Genomic DNA, 20405 nt, shown 5'->3' with positions numbered 1-20405 from the left:
GTGATAAGTATTCGACTGATCGCGAACAATGAAATTTTCTTTGGTAGTATGAAATGGTAATATAAAATAGCGCAAGATAGTTTAGAAGCAGTCATGAAAGCATTCTAAGATGATCTTAAGACGTACAGGACGATTGTAGAGAAAGTGGGAAATATTAACCTCATTCAGTAATTTTCGTCATCGAGGTGCTGCGAATCATCTCTTTTCTTTCTTTCTTTTTTTTTTTATGCAATTATTATTCGTACATGAGACGTATATATTTTTTATTTGGTTTATTTTTTTTCTTTTTTTTTTCTTTTCATAGCGATGACGCATGTCGAACGACTTAATCACGTGAAAGAAATACATACATTGATACCGTATATTCGAACCATCTTTAGTCGCAAAATGAACATAATGCGCTTTCACCGTCGTTCTACAGCAACACGACAAACTTATTGCGGTCGTACTTTCCTCGAGATGTATACTCTCAACTCGTCTCAGTGTCGCGAATATACTATATTATTTTATGTTACAATAGTCTAGATTATTCAAATAAATAAGATATAAATCTACGACGATTTAATAAAAATATTTATTTGTCTAATTCATTTTTTGTAAAAATTCGTATTCATGATGATTTATTATCTACTTGTTAATTGTTGGAAATCAAATTATTTGATAAAAACGTTTATTTAACACTTATTTTTGTAAAAGTATACATTTATATGCAATTCGTTTAGTTAATTATAATTTTATTGTAAAAAGAAATCGTGTTAAGTCTTTTGAATTTAATGAAGAAACAGACTACGTAAAACATAATTTCTTAATTTTATTAAAAGATAGTTTCATTGTTTTAATTGAGAAAGTATGTTAGAGTTAATCACTTTTTAATTGGGACAGAGGTGTAATTAAGTACATGGAAAACCGGTGAACTTAATTATAAACCATTTACGTTAGGATTATGTGCAAGAATGATGTCCCATTTAAGTTTTCGCGCCGTGGTATATATTTCCGGAAGCATCGTTCGTAAATCGAAGATGATTAATTACGAAAGAGGTTAATACCTTTTTTAAATAAATGCAATTCATTAAATTCAATGCATGATAATCGGACTTGAAGATTTCATGTTTTTTTTTTTATAGAAACTTAAAATCTTTTCATTAAATAATTTATTTTCTACATTTAATTTCATGAATATTAATAAATATTTAATCTTTTCATTAGTCAATCCTTTTAAATAAATACGTATATATAACTTATTATCGTTTTGCTTTGAATAAATCTTACGTAAATACTTTAATTACCTATATTATATGTGCATTTATCTTTTTAATTTGGAAATTGTATATATAAAAAATATAAAATATAAAAAGCCACGTACCTGCACTTTTTTTCATAATTTATATAAATAACAGCATAAACAATTATAGTTTCTTGTAAAACTTTATTTTGAAAGTTTCTCACGATATTTATTAAACATTTTCGATATTTAAAATATCCGTAATTTCATAAACTTATTCACTTATATAAATCCAGAATATAATTTTTTATTGAACTTGTAAAGTAACATACACCATCTATAGGATCTTTTAAATAACTTTTCTTATCCTAACCTCTTTTGCTTCTTGTTATGTGATATATGTACTTAAATAAAATATGTTCATTTGGCAATGCTTGATAACTTCATTACATTCTGCTTGCAAGTAATTCTACTATAGAAAAAGAAAAAGAAATATACATATATACACTTAATCACTATCTGAGTTTGATTCGCATTGCTAAGTTACGAGTGAACAGTTGTAGAAATTCAGTTGTACCGAGTGAAATATAACCTTTAAATCGTTGAAAATGGTAATATTCAATGTTTTGTATTTTACTTGATTGTGTATAATATGCTGAAATATATTCAAAATTGAAATTGATCTCTACGGTACATTCACTATATAATATTGTAGGAAATAAATCATTGATTTATCAAATTGTATTTATAATATAAAGATTACCAGTGACAAGATAGTAGGAAAATTATATTTATTTTGAAAATGCATCCTTGTGAAAAACATTCTCACAATACATTTAAATATTTTTTTTTAATGAGATAGTTTTATGGCATTTAATTGATTTGATTTAAAAGACTTTTCTATCTTTATTACACTTTTTTTGTTTAATTTTGTATTCCATGTCACCTTTAACCTTTCTTATAGATTTATAAGTATATATTTACTTTCCTTATATGAAATGTATATTCTTATCAAATAGAATTTACAAATAATATAAATAAAATTAATTTTTTAAGAGTTGTCTCAGTAGTTTATCTCTTTTTTATTTATAGATAACAAATGGTTGTAGTAACTTTTCTCAAAGTAATCGAGAATTATGAAGAACCCTACAACAAAGCAACTCCAACGATTGGAAAAGAAGAAGAAGAAAATGGCTGCTCTTTTAGAGATTATCAAATTGAATGACAAAGACAGAGAAGTTAAAACGCTTGCTCTTAAACAAACTGTATGTTATTTTTATATCTAACTAATATTATTTTTCTATAGTCATAGATTATTTAATTAATAGTGAATTACTAAATTAAATATTTGTAGGAAGCAGGACAAACTAATTCAGTGAATCACTCAGATGAAAGTCATGGAATATTAAATGATGAAAGCCCAAATCGTAAACGATCATGTTGTACAGCATTAGACGAAACTCATGATGGGAGAAACAATGAAATAAAAGACAAAGTTTATAGTATTGAAGAAGACGAAGAATGTACTAACAAAAAGCCTAGGTCATTAGATCTTCATAAAACTTTTATTTAATTACAAGATGATTTAAGAAAGGATGAAAAAATTTTTAAACTGGTCTATTTTTATATACAGATTATCTGGAGAAGATTACGCAAAGTTAAAAAAAGAATTAAGAGAACGCAAGAAGATACTAAAAACCAAACCTCGATTACAATTAAAGCAAGCTGGTGAAAATGCAAGCTTAAATACTCATAGCCAAAATGCAGATAGAATTCCACTTTTTCTCAGTGATATACAACATTTGTTATTATATTCATTACTCGGTCATCACTCACCATATGCACCAACCAGATGGTGCCAACTTGAAAAATACAACAAGGTAAATAAAAAAATTGAAAAAAATAACATAATGAATTTAATAATTTATCTTTTTTTATGAATCATTTTATAGGTCACGCATACTATAGTCTTTATAGTGGAAGGCCTTTCATTATATCATTTTATGGCTTATGAAAGCATATTTTTTCATATCACAAATAATTTGGAATTTCGTTTGGAAGTAATGACACCAGCAGCATATGGTGGTTCTATAATAGAAGAACTTGTAGCAGTGCCACTAACAGGAACACAAAGTGACAAACTAATTAAACGTATTTACAATGAATATTAAGCTAAATGAAAATATCATACAATATATAGATATACAGAACTATTCCCATTACAGAATTTGGCTCTTTAGACATTGCGTTACAAAATGCAACTGATATAATACAGTTATTAAAAACGGTGTTCCCTATGCATATGGCTACAATAAATTCTAATAGAAACAGTAATCTACCTCCTACTGATAAATTTTCTAGAACACAATTGTTATTGTCTTTACAACAAATGGTTGAAGAAAATTACCCAGTGCCACTGAAAGGAGAACTAGCGAAAAAGTAAGTTTTATTATAGTGTTTTATATAATATATTAAATAAACTATAGCTTTACAGAATCATATGAGACTGCTGATGCGTTTTAGATATGGTGAATACATATTCACAAAAGATAATTACTTTGAGGCAACTGCAAAATCACCTATGTTTGCTTTGGATTGTGAAATGTGTAGAACAATTACTGGAAATTTGGAACTTACAAGAATATCTCTTGTTGATGAAAGCTTTAATGTAAGTTACATCTAAAAATTATAAAAGTATAAACAATTTCATACTTCATCTTTATCACAGGTTGTTTATGAGACCCTTGTTAAACCTAATAATCAGATCATCGATTATTTGACTCAATACAGTGGTATTACAAAAAAAATGCTAAGTAATGTTACTACAAGGTTGACAGATGTACAAGAAAAATTAAGAGAGATACTTCCTGCAGATTGTATCCTTGTAGGACAGAGTTTAAATTCTGACCTACATACACTAAGAATGATGCATCCATACATCATCGATACATCTGTTATCTTTAATATTACCGGCGAACGGTAATTAACATTTTTGCGGAATATCATTGATGTATCGTATGCAGTTTTTTGAAAAAGTATTTTTATAACAAACTTCTATTTGCAGAAAGCGTAAAACCAAGTTACAAATTTTAGCCGGAAAATTTTTAGGTGAGAGTATACAACAAGGCAATAGTGGTCATTGTTCAACAGAAGATTCAATAGCTTCTATGAAATTAACACAGTTAAAATTAGCTAATAGTATAGATTATGGAGATGCTGTTCTACGCGGACAATGGGATATGTATGCATTAAAAATGGAAACTGGTAATCACACTATATCTCAACGAAAAATGAAGAAATTTGAAATAAGTAAATATGCCACATCTATATTTAATTATGTAGCTAAAGAACAAAGGACTGCAACTATTATTGGTACTGAACAAGTCATGAATGAATATTCCAAATATTTCAAATCTTCTTCATTGAACATTAGAAATGATGAAAATTATAACGAAGGTGATCAGGTAATTTCGAAATTTTTGTAATTAAGGACAAAAATAAGTTGAACATTATTATAAATTCTTATCTTAATGATAATTTTTTTTTTTTTTTTTTTCTTACAGATACGTCTAGTGGTAGCCGATAATGATGAGCAAGCAGTAACGCGAGCCTCTGAAATAGCATTGCAGCATCAATTTATTGTGTGCCATGTTAAAATAAGGGAAGAACAATTACAAAATGAACACATTGAAAAAACATTTCGTACCGTGAATAAATGGATATACAAGCTCTGGCAACAGATGGCCGTACATGGTCTAGCGTGTGTTGTATTTAGTGGTCAAGAAAATGCTGCCAACGGAGCTTGTTTTTTAGATGTGAAAAAATGTGTAGCGGAGAAGTAATCTGCGTGTAAAAACAAAACAAAAAATGGATTCAAAACTATTTATATAGAAAAAAATAAAATATTTTTTTCATAATAATACAGACTATTTAGAAGACGAAAATGTTTAATCAGTGTACGACGATATGTTTCGTTTTGAAACTGTAACAATTTTGTTACATATTCTTTTTACTGAACTATAATTTTATAATTAACAAATAATAATACACAACAATTTATATTTAATATGTCTAATAATTCATTTTAACAAACATGTACATCGTTTATGATTACGGAATATGAATATCATAAAATAGATACAAGAGACGAACTGAAAAAAAATACTCCCATATATTCTTACTTTATTTTTTATTTTCAATAAGCTAGTTCATTTTTATTTAATTTTAATATGCTTCATATATTTAATATGTGATATCCTCGCCAATTGACATAGCTAAATTCATCAATAAAAATGGGGAAAAAGAATCGTGGATCTGTTTATGAAGATGATACGAATTTTGGTAAGATGATTATAAAAAGTATATATTCGTCATTTACTACAAGTATATATAATTACATAGATAGTTATATATAAATTGCAGAATTCCTCGATGGAGGGCAGGGTTGCGGTAAGCAAATATGTATTTCTTGTATTATAATATTATCGCGTATAAAATTAAATGTATATGTAACGTATAGGTATATGTAATAAATTATACTATTTCATAGTTACATTACATAAATAGCTATGAACGATGACATATGAGAATATGCACGATTAAATAAAAAGTTGCAAAAGTGAAGAGGTCTATAGTGGTTGTTGCTGCTCAAGCTTGGACGAGTACATCAATATAAAGTACATAATCTTATTTATTTGCGGTAATTTCCACGTGGAGGTAAATATTGATTACTTCCAGCGTTTCCATTTCCAAAAGCATTATTTCCATATCTACCATCTGTTTATAAAAAGAAAAAAAAAAAAAGGAGAAAAAACTCATTGACCGCATTAAAATAAAATCAAATTAAAAACTCGGATTAAGATCATTGAAATTAATTAATCGTCATACCTTGTGGATATTGAGCCTGACCTTCGTACTGAACATCTGCATTGTAACCGTTTGCATCGTCGGCTGTATATTTAACTATTTGAGTTCTTGAGTCGGGTAACAAAACTCTATATTCTCCTTGCACAAGATTTCCATCGCTACTTTCGCGTTGGGAATAATCATTTCCACTGGGTGGATCATAAACTTGATATTGGAAATTGTATGGTTGAGGCTGTTAATGATTACAACGAAACATTTTTTTAATTCTATTATGTGAACGGCAAAGTACGGTCTTTAAAAGATAATCCATTTTATAAACTGTCGTTATATCTAAAGATTGTAATAAAATATAACATATCTTTTCATAAAGATAATATTTTATATATACTAAATATATTCTTCAATACATTTATTTCATTGTAATAATATTTTATGTACTTTATATATAAAAATTATTATTATATCATATTACATATATTATTATTACAATAAAATAATATTAATTAAAATTATGTAACAGTATTTTATATATACTAAAGATCGTTCATACCCTTCCATAATCTCCGTTAAAACCACCTTGATATCCTCTGTTACCACCGGTACCAAATCCAGGTGCCCCATAAGTCGAAGATGGTCCTCCAAAATCACCACCACCGCCACGATTACCATCCCCTCCGAAAGCTGGTGCTCCGTATAATCCAGCAGGTCTATCTCTAAAGTTTGATCCACCGAAGTCACCACCTCTGCCAAGACCTACCCCGCCGAATCTATCATTGAATCCGCTACCTGGTCTGTATTGATACCCACCACTTTCACCACCTCCCGGTAGGAGTCCAGCAAGTACATTACTACCGATACACGATAGTACTATGACAATTGTCATACACTGCAATCGAAATTAAATTGTAATTACTTTGATTACTAACGCGTTTAAACCGTTCGATTTATCTTAACTCATCATATCCGTTCGTCTATTAACGAATTATTAATTGACGAATTAAAATAGCAATGTAATTAGTTTCAATTTTTTTTTGTAATGATTTCTATTTTAACTTTAAATAATCCAAATCGTAGCAATTCCTTCATTCAATAATTGTAACTCTTACTTGTGGTATTAAATTTGTATTGGCACATAAAATGAACGATTAAGGAGTAATTTTTGTTTTTTCTATAAATTTGTAGTTTAATCCCATTTGAATATTCTCGAATAAAAGTATTCAAAATATACATGTTGCTTCTTCCTTTTTTTTTTTTTTTTTTATTTTTAAAAGATAAAAATTCTAATTCAAATCACTTGCCGATCGTCATACCGTTCAATTTCGCAAGAAAATATTATTTATCATCAATAATCCGTATTTATATAATCCATAAATGACCTACCTCGTGATAATTCATATTGCTGTATGAGCGAAGATTCTATGAGGACTGAGAAAATGATGCTCCGCGGAGTTTATATAGTCTGCTGATCCTTTGTTACAGTTTATCCTTAGTGTGTTGCGTATACATATCCTTCCCTGCATTAGGATGAGCAACCGTAGATGTGGGAGGCGTAAAAGAACGTATATTCCCTTCACTCTATGATGAATTACGGGATGAGACGTTCAGTGGATGAGTGAAATAGCTTTAAATTTTAATTGGGCCTACGCACGTGACTTCGACCTGTCGATTAGGGTACTCGCGTCACGAAAGAAACGAAATCTCGACGTAATTGTAAGATCACGATCTCTTCCGGCATAATCGTACATCTCAGAAACCCTCTTACGTCAATAATATTACCAAATAATATAAGATAATAATATTTACTATCATTTTTCAAAAGAAAACTTAATTTCATTGGCTCATCCATAAGTACAGAATGATTATCGACATATCCATCTACGTGTGTGTATGGTGAATTTATCGATATATTATTAAATGACAAAAAAAAATTTTTTGTTCATCTTATGAAAATAATTGTGAAAAAAATATAAATTAATTTCATATCAAGCATCCGTTCATCCGTTTATCGTATATTTTACAAATATAAATTCTACACGTTTCTATCTTGCTGGTGTATGCGTCTCCGTGTCTGTGTAAGTCCACAATTAAAATAGTTAAGAACTATCATTAAATTAAGAAATTTGTTTATTTTAAAAAACATTTCGTCATGTTTTTGAAAAAATAAATGAAAGGTAAAGATAAAGAAACAAAAGTAATGTATAACGCGCATTAATACCATCTTTACGTGTAAAACTTACGTAAATACAGAAATTCATTTTCGTATTAAAATATTGCCGCGTAACAGTCTCTCTCGTTTGAAAGATATTATTTATCAGATGATCTATTTAGATCTCTCAGGCGAAAGTTCAGAATAATATTTCGGATGATCGATTATGATGCAACTTGAAGTACGGCGTAACTGGTTTCATCTTCTATTTAACTACACAAAACGATTACTGGTGTATGATGCAAATGAAAGGCAGATGAAGAAATAGGACCGTAAGTAGTTTAAGTGGAGCAAGAGAAATCAAGGATCATCCTTGATCTTTTTCTGTTGAAATTATCAATACCGTAGATGATCTAAATATGATTTATCGAGCATTATCTGTACCGATCAAAAGAATCATCACCTTTGTAATAGCTAATAAAAGCATTCCGAATAAAAATGTCTTACAGACACATGAATAATAAATAATATGTTAATATACCTATAGTCACAAATAAAAATAAAAAGAAGAAAAAAGAAAATATCCAATTGTGTTTGAAAAGAAGATACGAAATCATGAAGTATTTGTATGCAGATAAAATTAATATAGGGGAAAGTAGGGCAACTCATACCCCCGGGTGAGTCGGGTCGTCTTCGTATTTCACAAACACATGTCTCCACCATCTATGTTATGGCATAATTAGCAAGCTTCAAACGAAATGATTACTAGCCACGATAGTTAGAAAAAGATCGTAGTAAACCGCATGTTCCCTTAATTCTGTCTATCTATTAAATATATTAAATATATATATATTTTTTTTATTTCCCTGCAATCGGAGTAATGCATGTTAATTATTCATGATTTTCTTCCTTGACAGCAAAAAATATTAAATCTTATCATTAAACATACTTATATATATATATATATATATATATATATATATATATATATAAGGGTAGTATAACGTAATTATCGAAAGTGTGTGTTACTCTTAATAAAACTGTATATTTTAAATATAAAGTAAAGCTCGTACGAATTTAAAAGAGACTTTTTTAATGCATTTTACTATGCAATCAAGAAAGAGTAACATTACACAACTGATGTAATAAGACAAAATTATATGTAAATATTTGTATATAAATTCACGTACACACACGTATATAAAAAAATGTTAAAAAAATATATATATATATATAATTACGTTTTATTTTAATCTCTCTTCAACAAAATTAAAAATGGCAATTTAGATGGCAAATTTTTGTATACAAAAAATGTTCTTTTTGAAAAATATGTACTTATATATTTCTATTTTTATACGATGTTATTATTGTTAATATAATGTTGTTTTTATACGATATTGTTATAAACATTATATTTTATCTATTTAAACTCGATTGATAATGAAATGAATATACAGTTTCAAATAACACACAATAGATGTCTCCGATGCAATATTTTTATGTATTATCGACAGTCGTTAAGTGAAATCACTTACCTTATCTTCATTTAAAAAAAGGTAATAGAAAACAGATATTTTATTTTCTATTTCAAATATGATCAATTTCATATTATTCTCTCTTCATTTAATTTCAACGAATAACTTCGATATAAGTACGAAATTTGTAATGGAAACGACCACACCTACATATTAGTCAATGTATTACGATTCCATACACGCTTGTGTAAGGTTTGCATGATAATATGAAGAAAGGACCCGTTACCGCATTCCATTACGTTAACAGCTTGTCATTCCACATTCTTCTGTATATTCCTGACGAAGACATGTCAATTGCCGGATGACCTTGACCAACTCCAAGAGTTGAACATATATACATATACTTTTCCATGATCATTTCAAAGAGGTTATTAACCTCAGTTAATTAAATATAAACTCGTTAGACATGTTCCTCTTAACCTTAAGAGAATGTCAAAGAAAAAATCAAATTCCATAGATTATTTTGATGAAACGTTCTAATTTCATACTCTTTTTTCAATAAACTAAACTAATATCACCGAGTATCGTTTTAACCATTAGTATCGATAATATTGATTTCGATAAATCTAAAAAGAAATAATTGTTTCTTTTATAGTTACACTTATAGTTTACAGATATTTCGAGAAAATTTTATGTATACTCACTGACACAAATCACATCAATTTAGAACAATGTGCCTATCACTAGTTATTTACTTATTGTTACATACGATATAGCGGATCTATGATCGTTAATCGATCGGACAAGAAAACAAAAAAGGAAAGAGGAAAAGAGTTAGTGAATATCGATATCCTTATGCAGCATGTTGTTGACCGCTATTCTTCCTTGAGAGATTCTCTTTTTTTTTTCTTCAACCTGAACACGACTTCACACCGGTAAAATATACGGGTGAAGGTAACCGGCCAGAGCTATCCGAGGCTACAAGTTTAAGATATTCAGTTTTCCTATAACCGTTGACCGAGTAACGAGTAACATCTTCTCTACTAAACTTAACCAACAGTTTGTTTTTTGCTTATTTTATATTGTTCAACGTTAATATTATTAAAATGGAACTACGTTTATTACTCGTAAGTTCAATCATTTAAGTGCCCCTATCTTATTTTATAAATAATTTTCTAAATATTTTGTGTAAAATTAAAAATGATATTCTTCGAAATTAATGTGTGTTACTTATCTTTTTTCTTTCCTTTTTTTTTTTTCTTTTTATTTATATTGAAGTTTTTTATTCTTATTTAACACGATGAATTTGTACGTGTTACGTGTTTAGTGACGAATATATATCGTAGTTCATTACAACAGACAAGATGTAGAATTATTGAGAATTAAAATGGTAGTATATTAATAATTTCTTTTTTATTTTAATTTCATTTTAATTTAATTTTATTTTATTTAAATTTATTTATTTATAATTTACTCGTTGTAACTTGAAAAAAAAGAGATAATTGAATAAGAATATTTCAAAGATATAAAGAATTTCAATATATTTAATAATCAATGTTTTAAAGATAAATATGGAAACGATGTTTTATATTCAAAATGTTAATTTTTCGCGCGTGAAAATTATACAAAAGAAATATATTAACGTATATATAGATTTTAGGATACATAATCGAATTTATATTTATAGATATTACTATAAAAAAAACTAGATGTGGCATAAGTTAATTGATATAAAATGTATAAAAAAAAAGAAACGTATTTTATGAAATATTGTTTTACATTGTTTAATGATATTTTAAAAACTGTGCAATGATTACGCTACTTTTTAATAATTTATTGCATTTTTTGATTCTACTGGTACCAATTTGAAAATTTCATTCTCATATCGATAACTACAATAAAATTTGACATAATCATACTTTTCTAACGTTCGAAATATTTCGAAAGTAGGTTAGATATATTATGAAAAATTTTATTTACAATATTATGTAACACAAATGTTTTTTTCATATTGCGTATTGTTTTTTCAATTATTTCTTTTTATTATATTTAAAATTTTTATATCAACAATTTAAAATAATAAATAGAAAAAAATAAATACTTTTTTCTGAAGGTAAGCGATTTTTTAGTATAAACGTATTTTTTAGTATATAACGTAAGATTAATTTAATCAAAGAAATGACAAGATTATTTGCAAATAAGCAAAAATATTTAATTTAGAGCATCAAACGATGTAGTTGATGGACCACGTACCGTTAAGATTGAATGCATATAACGTGTTTACTAACGGGGAATGCCGTCAATGACCCGTATGTATCGCGCAGGTAGAGACTTACCGTAGAAAGTAGATATACATAATGACCCCGATTTTAGATTAGAATATGTTTTTCTTTTTAGAAATATTTCAAAATGAGTATATTATTAAAAATAACAATTTTCAAGTTTTAGTTTAATATAGAATAACAAAGTATTATTTTATTTCATATAGTTTATTTACTTAATTTGTTAATTATTTTTAATTTCAGATATTAATTTCATGTATCTTAACTTTTGCTGAAGAATATCATACTACTAAACGAACAAAGAGCAATAATATTGATGTATCTATGCAAGAAGAACCTCCTGAAGGGTATTATGCATTTGTTGAATCACCAAATGCTGAACCTCCTAAAGTTAAATCACCACCATATGTTGAAAGTGATAAAGAATGTCATGGTAAAAAACTATTTTACTTAATCTTTAAATTTTTTACTAATTCTATAAATAGATTTGGTTTGTATTTTTCTTGATATATTAACTGATTAATATAATTTTTAGATACTGGAAAAGGAAAGGGATATGCATCTGTGTATAATATTTGTGGTGATTTGAATAAAGGATTTATACCTAAAAATCCAATGAAACAATATATAAATGGATCTTCTTATCCATTGTAAGTAAAATGCGGAATATTAATATAATTATTTGTATAATCCTCTTTTCTTTTTTTTTTAATATACATACATATTTTTATATATACTTATTTTTTTTTCTTTTTTTAATATACGTATTTATAGCACTTTAATAAAAAATCATACTCTCAAGTTTTTGAGTAAAGCCTTGCCGATTTTAAAAGCAGATGAATCTTTACCAAAAGTGGCCAAAATTCAACCTGTGCAAAATTCGTAAGTAAAATATATATATATATATATATATATATATAAAACAATATACAATAATATTTAATATACTAAAATTATTTTATATTATTTTCGTTGCAGAGTTGATCCTGATCGAAAACGAAGTAGAAATAAAAGATCCTCTGATATAAATAATAATGCAAATCGTAATGGTCGCAAATTTTGTGAGAATGGTAGTGGAGTGTATGTTATTTGATTGCATTGATGGTTTATAATAATGAATGTATTATATATTTTTAGTGTTATTAAAAAATTATCTTTTAAAATATCTTTACCTAGGGTCTGTATGTTGTACAAAGCAATTCAAGGTGAACCATTGGCAGCATCAGCAGCAGAACGTAGAGATGAACCTTCAACACAAGAATATCATCAACGAAATCCTGTTCAAGAAAAACCTGAATATACTGGACCACCAACACCTTGCCCAGCAAAAGTAGAATATGCTACTCCAGTTTTTGCAAAAAATTATCAAGGAGTTTGGCGTTATGTTGTCCAAATTCCTTATGAGGGTTACTTTACACAAACAATTGAAGTTACGCGATGCATGTAAGTGATAATAAAAAATGCATATTTTAATTATAATTTTAAAACTATCATCAATGAGCCAACATCTACTTCTATTAAAAATAATAACGAATAATTATGTAGGCAATCAAGATGTCATTACTTAGATGGTGGTTGTTTGTCTTCACCACGATGGACAAGTTTACTGGTAGCTGAAATTTTTTATCCAGAGACTTTTTTGGAAGGGAGTCAGTCTGATAGATTTCCAGGTCCCAGAGATCCTGTTGTCGGTGTTCCACCACCTGTACATGATTTCCAAAATTATCAACAGTACTTGCAAAAACGTGCAGGTGAAAATGAAGCACGTAATAGTGGCAGTTCTCAACAGCATCACTGCGATGGTGTAGATGAAATGGGTTGTTTCCAGGTAATTTACTAAGCATAAATTTATAAAAAGAAAAGTAACAATTACTTGTACATGTTTGATTAAATTCATAATTAATCTTTTTGACCTTTACTGTAGGTACGATTATATTATGACTGGTTTTTAATACCAGGAAGCTGTAAATGTTGGCGACCTGATTATTTCAATCGCTATGTTCGTCGTAGTGGATCTAGTACTGAATTATGAACACTTATTTACACTTATATATAATACTTAGATATTAAACGTGCGATTGTAAAATTATTAGTTCATTATTTGTGATTAAGAGAACATTACTGGTCAGATAAATGAATGATAATAGATAGGTACATTCAAACTAAATGTAAGTTAAAATAAGTTAATCATAATTTAGGATAATTATTTAAAGAATTTCTATGTATGAAACTTCTCTGCACAAAAAAACTTTCATTGACATAAGATTTGTTTAAAAATCAACACTAATAATCAATTATTTAACTGTAATAATGATGCATTTACATTACTAAACATTCAAAAGTTGCTTCCTCAAATAAGAGATTGTGTCCTTTTGATGCGCGACTGATTATATCCTATAGATGACTAAATAATTACGTACATACACCTAAGATATACATTTATGTTACAGACTGTCATTGTAAGTACATCTGTTTGTTATAAATGTTATAAATATATTGTTATTTATACTCTAATTCGCGATTTTGTTTTATATATTAACTATTCAAGATATACATATACATACATATATATATATATATATATATATATATATATAATCTTTAGAAAAAAAATTTATATTTGAAGATATTATTTTATTCTTATATACTTACTTAGATGAGATATCTTTAATAACTAAGTATGAAATTTTATTATCTTCGTGGAAAGCGTAGTATATAATAAACTGGTAAATATTTATAGTTGATAAAAAATTACTCTTTAATCGAAGATAAATATGATATATAAGATAAGTAACATTCAGTCAGCAAATAATTACATTTTTTTTTTTTTTGGTAAGGATCTCGTACCTTTTACAACTTTTTCATTTTCTATACTTTCATGGCATTCTTAAATTTATCTAAATGAGCTAAAAGAGATCGATATCGTTACATAAACATTGTGCTTCCCTCTTGTAATAATCCACCTACACTAAAGCAAAATACTATTAACATAACTTCATTAAATTATATTTTCTATAAATTTAAATATTTTAGATATAATAATAAGAGTATTGTTTCCTGTTATTTATCATTTTTGGTGAAAAAAGGAATGCCATAATTAAATATCCAATAATGAAATAATTATTAATTTAATAATAAATTACGTCCGAGTATAAACTATTACATACTATAGTAAACATAATTCATGAATTCTAATTCGATATTGTTTGAACTTTTCTCTTCTACGTTCATCTTTATATATTACACAATTAAAAATTATACAACCTCCATGTACATAATAACAAGAAAAGTGTATTGTACAACTGCTTTTATATAGACTTATTAGAGAACAAAATTTTCAACGAAAGCAAATATTTAAATTATTTGAAGATTGTTGATTTTGATAAGCCTTGTAGTTTTTAAGTAGTATAAATTATTTCTATAGATTACTTTTCTTGAAATTATAGGAAGTATTTTCAATCTACATTGTCTTGAAAAATGAGTTTTATATAACCAGGTGAACCTTCAAGAGGAACTGCACAGAAGGGACAAATCGCGATGTAACCATTCGTACCGTGTGGTATTGCCACCTGTTCCCAATATCTGCAGATAAATATAGATTAATATTGCCTTTTTATACTTTGATGATATACAAACTATTATATACAAAATATATACAGAAAAATCTTTTCTATATATGATCTATAAAAATATTATTTTTATATGTAATTTTTAATACGAACTTCACAGTTTTTTCTGTAGCCATGTGTCCACAAGGTCTAAATGCATAAGTAGGTGGGCCTCTGTCAACATAAAAGGCAGGTTCAATTCCCATTGTAAGTTTCACTACTGATCCAGCGACCAAGCACATTGGACATTTTCTTGTTACTTTATCTTCTTCCTGTCCCCAATCATGATGACCTTGTACATGGCCACATTTTAAATAAACATATGGTTGCTGTTGAGCTGTATCTGATGCTGCCTTACGTGGAATAACTAGAGTATTTAAGCCAACAGGACACTGCGGCCGACCAGCATTTATAGCATCAACTAATTCTTCTAAATCATGTTTTGTCTATAAAAAATATTATTATAGAGTATTTTTATATTACTATAAAAAATACAATTACAGAGTATCGATATAATATTTACTGACACATAAATATTAGTTAAAATTTATATTTATAAACCTATAAAATAAATAATGTTATCAAACAAAAAGTATAAAAATCTAACAAAAAAGACACTTGCAAAATCTTTACTGTGTCTGTACTAAATCACATTTATTATCTTGAAAGAACATTTTTAAATTTACTGTTTTTAACACAGTAAGATTTTACTTACTGGTGATTTTGCAAGACCTTCTGCTGATCTCCAAAGTAATGTAGCTCCACATAAATCAATAAGAGTACCATCTTGTAAAATATTATTTTCATCTTCTACATAATTTCCCTTTTGTTGAGCACTTCTGCTCTCTCTAAGAGAAAATACTCCACCTCCAACACTTACTTCTCGCCAAAATCCACATTGGGCTTCTCCACTACAAAATTGTCCTCGTGGATGCATTATTAAAACACCATTAGTTGTCAAACCATCAATTTCTCTATTTTCTTGCCATTTTGTTGCTTTTTCCTAGATACAATAGAAATATGTTTCTTTTAACATAGAATTCTAGATTTAAAAATGTATAATCCCATTACAAATCTTACCCCTAAAAAGATGTTTCTAGAACTATCAAAACCAGCAGCATAAATTCTAGCAATTCTAGGATTTGATCGATCAGCAAGAATTCTACAGGCAAACCTACTAATTGTACTCTGAGCAACGCGGCCTTCGTTTGCAGCTCCACATTCACTACCGCCAGGACATGTATCCATTACAACAAAATCAATTGGCGACTCAGATGAACGACCAATCTATGCATTAATATATTTAAATAAAAATATAACAAATTTATTTAGATAAATATGATGTAATTCTTTGTTAATTTCATCTTCATTGAAACTTACTTGAAACATATCTGTTTCTTCATCCTCTGTATATTCAACTATAACAGCTTGAGTTCTGGAAAGTGTATATGAAATTGAATGCTGTTTTGTATTAAGAATAGCTTGTGAACTGTGAGGAGTTTTAACAATGTAATGTTTACTACGTTTAACACCATTTGGTATTGGTCTTTTAAATAAAAGGAATTTACTTCTCCTTCTACCACGATCACCAGGTGGAAGATATCCATTATATCTATAATAACGATCAAACACATTAATACAAACACAATTTTTCTATTCCATTTAATAAAGTTTGAATACTGCTTATGATTAATATAATTTATCTTTGATAATTAAAGAATCATATTAAATATATGAATAATATATATATTAAAATCATATTATATTTTTTTACCCAAGAATAACTAATTCTCCATATTTTACTAGCTGCTTTGGTTTATCATGGCGATGACTATGACATTCATGAGGATTCACATGTGGTCGGTTATGAGGATGTTTATTACGTGGACTATGAGGTGGACCAAGAGTTTCTCCTTCTTCCACAAGCAATGGACTTTCGCTACTACCCCCATCCGATCTGAAATAGTTCAGATACTATCTATATTCTATTTTTTATATTAATTATTATATAATATATATATGTTTTTTAATACATTTATTTCAAATATGTATGAATTTAATTTAATAAATATATCTATTGCAAAGAAAGCAAAAGAGAATAAACGTAAATTTTATATTAATATAAATGAATTAATTAAATTATTTAATTATCATGTTACTCACAATGTATATATAGTTTCTTTTTATCAACCATATATTTCTTTGTATTAATTCTTTTCTTATATTAATTAAAAATGGGTAAGGTTTAAATTCATAGACTTCTAGTAAAATTATAGACATATAATATATAAAATAATATATATTTATTGTCGAAAAAATAAAAAAAATTATTAAAAAATATATTACATTATTATTTCTCGTGTGTTTTGTAACAGAGAGAAAACAACTTTAATCATATTTCACATTAATTTCCAACATACAAAAGTAACGAAACCTTATCAATACGATATGTACATATAAAATGTCAAGATTAGTTACCGTATCACCATTGTGAGTTCTGCTTTTAAACCAATTTCGCCCCAACTGTGAACGCTCGCAACATGAGCCACTTTGAAAAATTTATACAAATGAACGATTTACAAATGTTATTTGTCAAAAGAAATCGTTATATGACTAGTCCAATGAAGTACACGAAACCGTTATAAATGCGAAGCTCAACATTCGAAATATAAATTGGACGTTTCATGATTACGAGTTACACGATAATCACATTTATTACCGAGTGTGCATAACGCGCTCGAAGCTTCAAAGTTCAACACACTGCTATTATCGATATATACAAACGCGTTAACATTATAAGATATTTTTTTTATAATAATAGGAAATCCCTATATAAATACATCAATAATTGCTTTTAAATCACTATACGATTAATCTTCTTAGATTGTTTTCGTTGGGATCATTTAGTCAAGACAGATCCGTATAATACATGTAATCACAGTAGTACATAAAAGATTTCAAGCTTGATTTCTATTTTAAACTGCCATCTATATAGATAACCTTACATCGCTTAAAGGTTTGTCGTGATTGGTCAATACTAGCCTATAGTATTTCACTTGTATATTCGTACTTTAAAAAAATATATCTTATTTTCAATGTTTACTCATTATAAATGTTCTTCTATATTGTTATATTAATTATCAGATTATTTACTAGCAAAATATATTTTGGAAGTAATATTTCACTTTCACTAAAGCCTAATTAATATTGCATTGAAGAACAACCAATCATAAACCATTATTTCAGAAATGTCCTATTATAGATGGCACTGTAATTTATAATTCGTCTACTGATACAAATTTATTTTAAATGTTACGGTGACATATTTCAAACGATACTTGTGATGTTAGTATTCACATTAACTTAATTTATTAAGATAAATTATATTGTCGTATCTCTGTAAATACTGAAAAATTGTGGAAGAAGAATATTACAATGAATGATACGATGTCACAATTTAAAAAGCAACCAAAGAAAAATGGTTTACATTCGATCCTTAATTGTATTAGGCAAATTTTTCATGAAACCATGGATAAATTTCAATTAGTGGTAAATAATATTAAATAATAATTAATGAATTCATTAATGAATTAATTCATTAATTATTATCTACTATTATTTAATTCATTAAATTTAACATTTAATAAATAATTAATATATTGAATAGTAATAATTTTTTACATATTTTTTTATTATAGCAATAATTATACATAATTACAGATTATAGTACCTTTATTAATTGAAAAGTCCATATTACAATCAATTCTCACCGAAGAAGAAATGGAGTTGGTAAACAATATCGTATTTTTTACTGATCGAACGCATACAGAAAATCAATCACGTTTATGTAAATAAAAATTTTTTTTATATCAAAATTATTTACAAAGATGCAATAATGCAGACACCAAGACTGCGGAAGTTTTTATTTTTATGTAATTATTTCCATATCATTCTTAAAGAATTAATACATTTAGCTAACTCAAGAATTTCACGAACTTTGTACGAATCTTCGACGAATGAGTTGGAAGAAAATACTATAGAAGAAAATATTACGGATACTATGGTTTTCAAAATGCTCAAGGTATTTTTTATTTAATTATTAATAAAATAAAAAAAATAAAAATGAGACCATTTATAAAAAAAGATTGTTTTTTAATTAGATATTATATAGTTACCCCATTATTCGTAAAGCGGCTGCGTCATATCAGATGAACGCTTCAGTGCAGGCATTGCTTTTTAAACATTATATAGATTATTTTATGGAATATATTATATCAATAATGGAATTAACACCAGAAAAAGAAATGATTAAAAATATGCATTATAGAAATGTTTGGTTTCGTGATAAAAATGCTGTTGAAGAAATAAAAAGTAATTACTATTTCGCAATGTATTTTTATTAAATTTTGTTATGTCTAGTAAAAAAGAATTGTTCATAAAATAAACAATAAAAAATATTTTCATATATAAAAAAAATATTAAACAAATTTTTTTTCATGCTATTAGAGCTTACTGCAAATTTAGAAACGCAGAGAGAAGCCAAAGAAAAGGAGATGGAAAATACTATGACGCAATACAAAACTGATACACTAATTATTGATAAATTAAATGAAATATGTCTAGAAGATTTACAAAATGTCGGGTAAATTTACTATAATTTCATAACGATTATACTAATTTACGATTAAATGATTATTTTTTTAGTAATAAATACGAAAAAAAACAATATGTTCTTTATAAAAATTGGGAAATAAAACGAAACGAATTACATGATAAATTAGATCAAATCAAGAAGGAATTTGAAAT

General features: G+C 27.2%; 3 protein-coding genes and 1 pseudogene across 6 annotated transcripts; 2 read left to right on the top strand and 2 right to left on the bottom strand.

The window, feature by feature from the left end:
* The first annotated feature begins 1592 nt into the window (after positions 1-1592).
* LOC122632428 (RNA exonuclease 5) lies at positions 1593-5514 on the top strand. 2 transcript variants are annotated; one of them, XM_043819185.1, is made up of 11 exons: positions 1593-1833; positions 2315-2487; positions 2577-2764; positions 2856-3102; positions 3175-3373; positions 3448-3661; positions 3746-3890; positions 3951-4201; positions 4287-4486; positions 4565-4686; positions 4786-5514. In XM_043819185.1, exons 2-11 carry the CDS (start codon positions 2359-2361, stop codon positions 5062-5064), a joined length of 1974 nt encoding a protein of 657 aa, XP_043675120.1. In that variant the 5' UTR covers positions 1593-1833; positions 2315-2358; the 3' UTR covers positions 5065-5514. The 2 variants fall into 2 exon arrangements, with proteins under 2 accessions (XP_043675120.1, XP_043675119.1); XM_043819184.1 differs by having other exon boundaries at positions 1594-1833; positions 4287-4686.
* A 7-nt stretch (positions 5515-5521) lies between these two features.
* On the bottom strand, positions 5522-8023 carry LOC122632429 (annotated as a pseudogene).
* A 2649-nt stretch (positions 8024-10672) lies between these two features.
* LOC122632486 lies at positions 10673-14499 on the top strand. 3 transcript variants are annotated; one of them, XM_043819313.1, is made up of 9 exons: positions 10673-10836; positions 11930-12018; positions 12235-12424; positions 12527-12641; positions 12766-12873; positions 12970-13071; positions 13168-13434; positions 13537-13819; positions 13916-14499. In XM_043819313.1, exons 3-9 carry the CDS (start codon positions 12316-12318, stop codon positions 14021-14023), a joined length of 1092 nt encoding a protein of 363 aa, XP_043675248.1. In that variant the 5' UTR covers positions 10673-10836; positions 11930-12018; positions 12235-12315; the 3' UTR covers positions 14024-14499. The 3 variants fall into 3 exon arrangements, with proteins under 3 accessions (XP_043675248.1, XP_043675247.1, XP_043675246.1); XM_043819312.1 differs by having other exon boundaries at positions 11930-12033; XM_043819311.1 differs by lacking the exon at positions 11930-12018.
* Positions 14500-14724: 225 nt separating this feature from the next.
* On the bottom strand, positions 14725-18547 carry LOC122632231 (protein pellino). The gene is made up of 7 exons (XM_043818806.1): positions 18078-18547; positions 17374-17556; positions 16980-17211; positions 16680-16886; positions 16315-16602; positions 15714-16045; positions 14725-15573 (listed from the first exon to the last, which is right to left on the bottom strand). The coding sequence occupies exons 1-7, from the start codon at positions 18086-18088 to the stop codon at positions 15447-15449; spliced, it is 1380 nt and encodes a 459-aa protein (XP_043674741.1). The 5' UTR covers positions 18089-18547; the 3' UTR covers positions 14725-15446.
* Positions 18548-20405: the final 1858 nt, after the last annotated feature.

Source organism: Vespula pensylvanica, chromosome 10 (genome assembly GCF_014466175.1).
Source record: "Vespula pensylvanica isolate Volc-1 chromosome 10, ASM1446617v1, whole genome shotgun sequence".
Taxonomy (NCBI): domain Eukaryota; kingdom Metazoa; phylum Arthropoda; class Insecta; order Hymenoptera; family Vespidae; genus Vespula; species Vespula pensylvanica.
This window is presented reverse-complemented; position numbering and strand designations above follow the sequence as displayed.

Excerpts from the sequence above, each read along its gene's own strand:
- LOC122632428 (XM_043819184.1), top strand. The coding sequence starts at position 2,359 with ATGAAGAACCCTACAACAAAGCAACTCCAACGATTGGAAAAGAAGAAG. Across the intron at positions 3,374-3,447 it reads AAGTGACAAACTAATTAAAC|AATTTGGCTCTTTAGACATT; the intron begins GTATTTACAATG and ends TTCCCATTACAG. Across the intron at positions 4,202-4,286 it reads TTTAATATTACCGGCGAACG|AAAGCGTAAAACCAAGTTAC; the intron begins GTAATTAACATT and ends TTCTATTTGCAG.
- LOC122632486 (XM_043819311.1), top strand. The coding sequence starts at position 10,816 with ATGGAACTACGTTTATTACTC. Across the intron at positions 12,642-12,765 it reads AATGGATCTTCTTATCCATT|CACTTTAATAAAAAATCATA; the intron begins GTAAGTAAAATG and ends ACGTATTTATAG. Across the intron at positions 13,072-13,167 it reads TGTGAGAATGGTAGTGGAGT|GGTCTGTATGTTGTACAAAG; the intron begins GTATGTTATTTG and ends ATCTTTACCTAG.
- LOC122632231 (XM_043818806.1), bottom strand. Across the intron at positions 16,046-16,314 it reads AAGGTCTTGCAAAATCACCA|ACAAAACATGATTTAGAAGA; the intron begins GTAAGTAAAATC and ends TATTTTTTATAG. Across the intron at positions 15,574-15,713 it reads GCTACAGAAAAAACTGTGAA|ATATTGGGAACAGGTGGCAA; the intron begins GTTCGTATTAAA and ends ATTTATCTGCAG.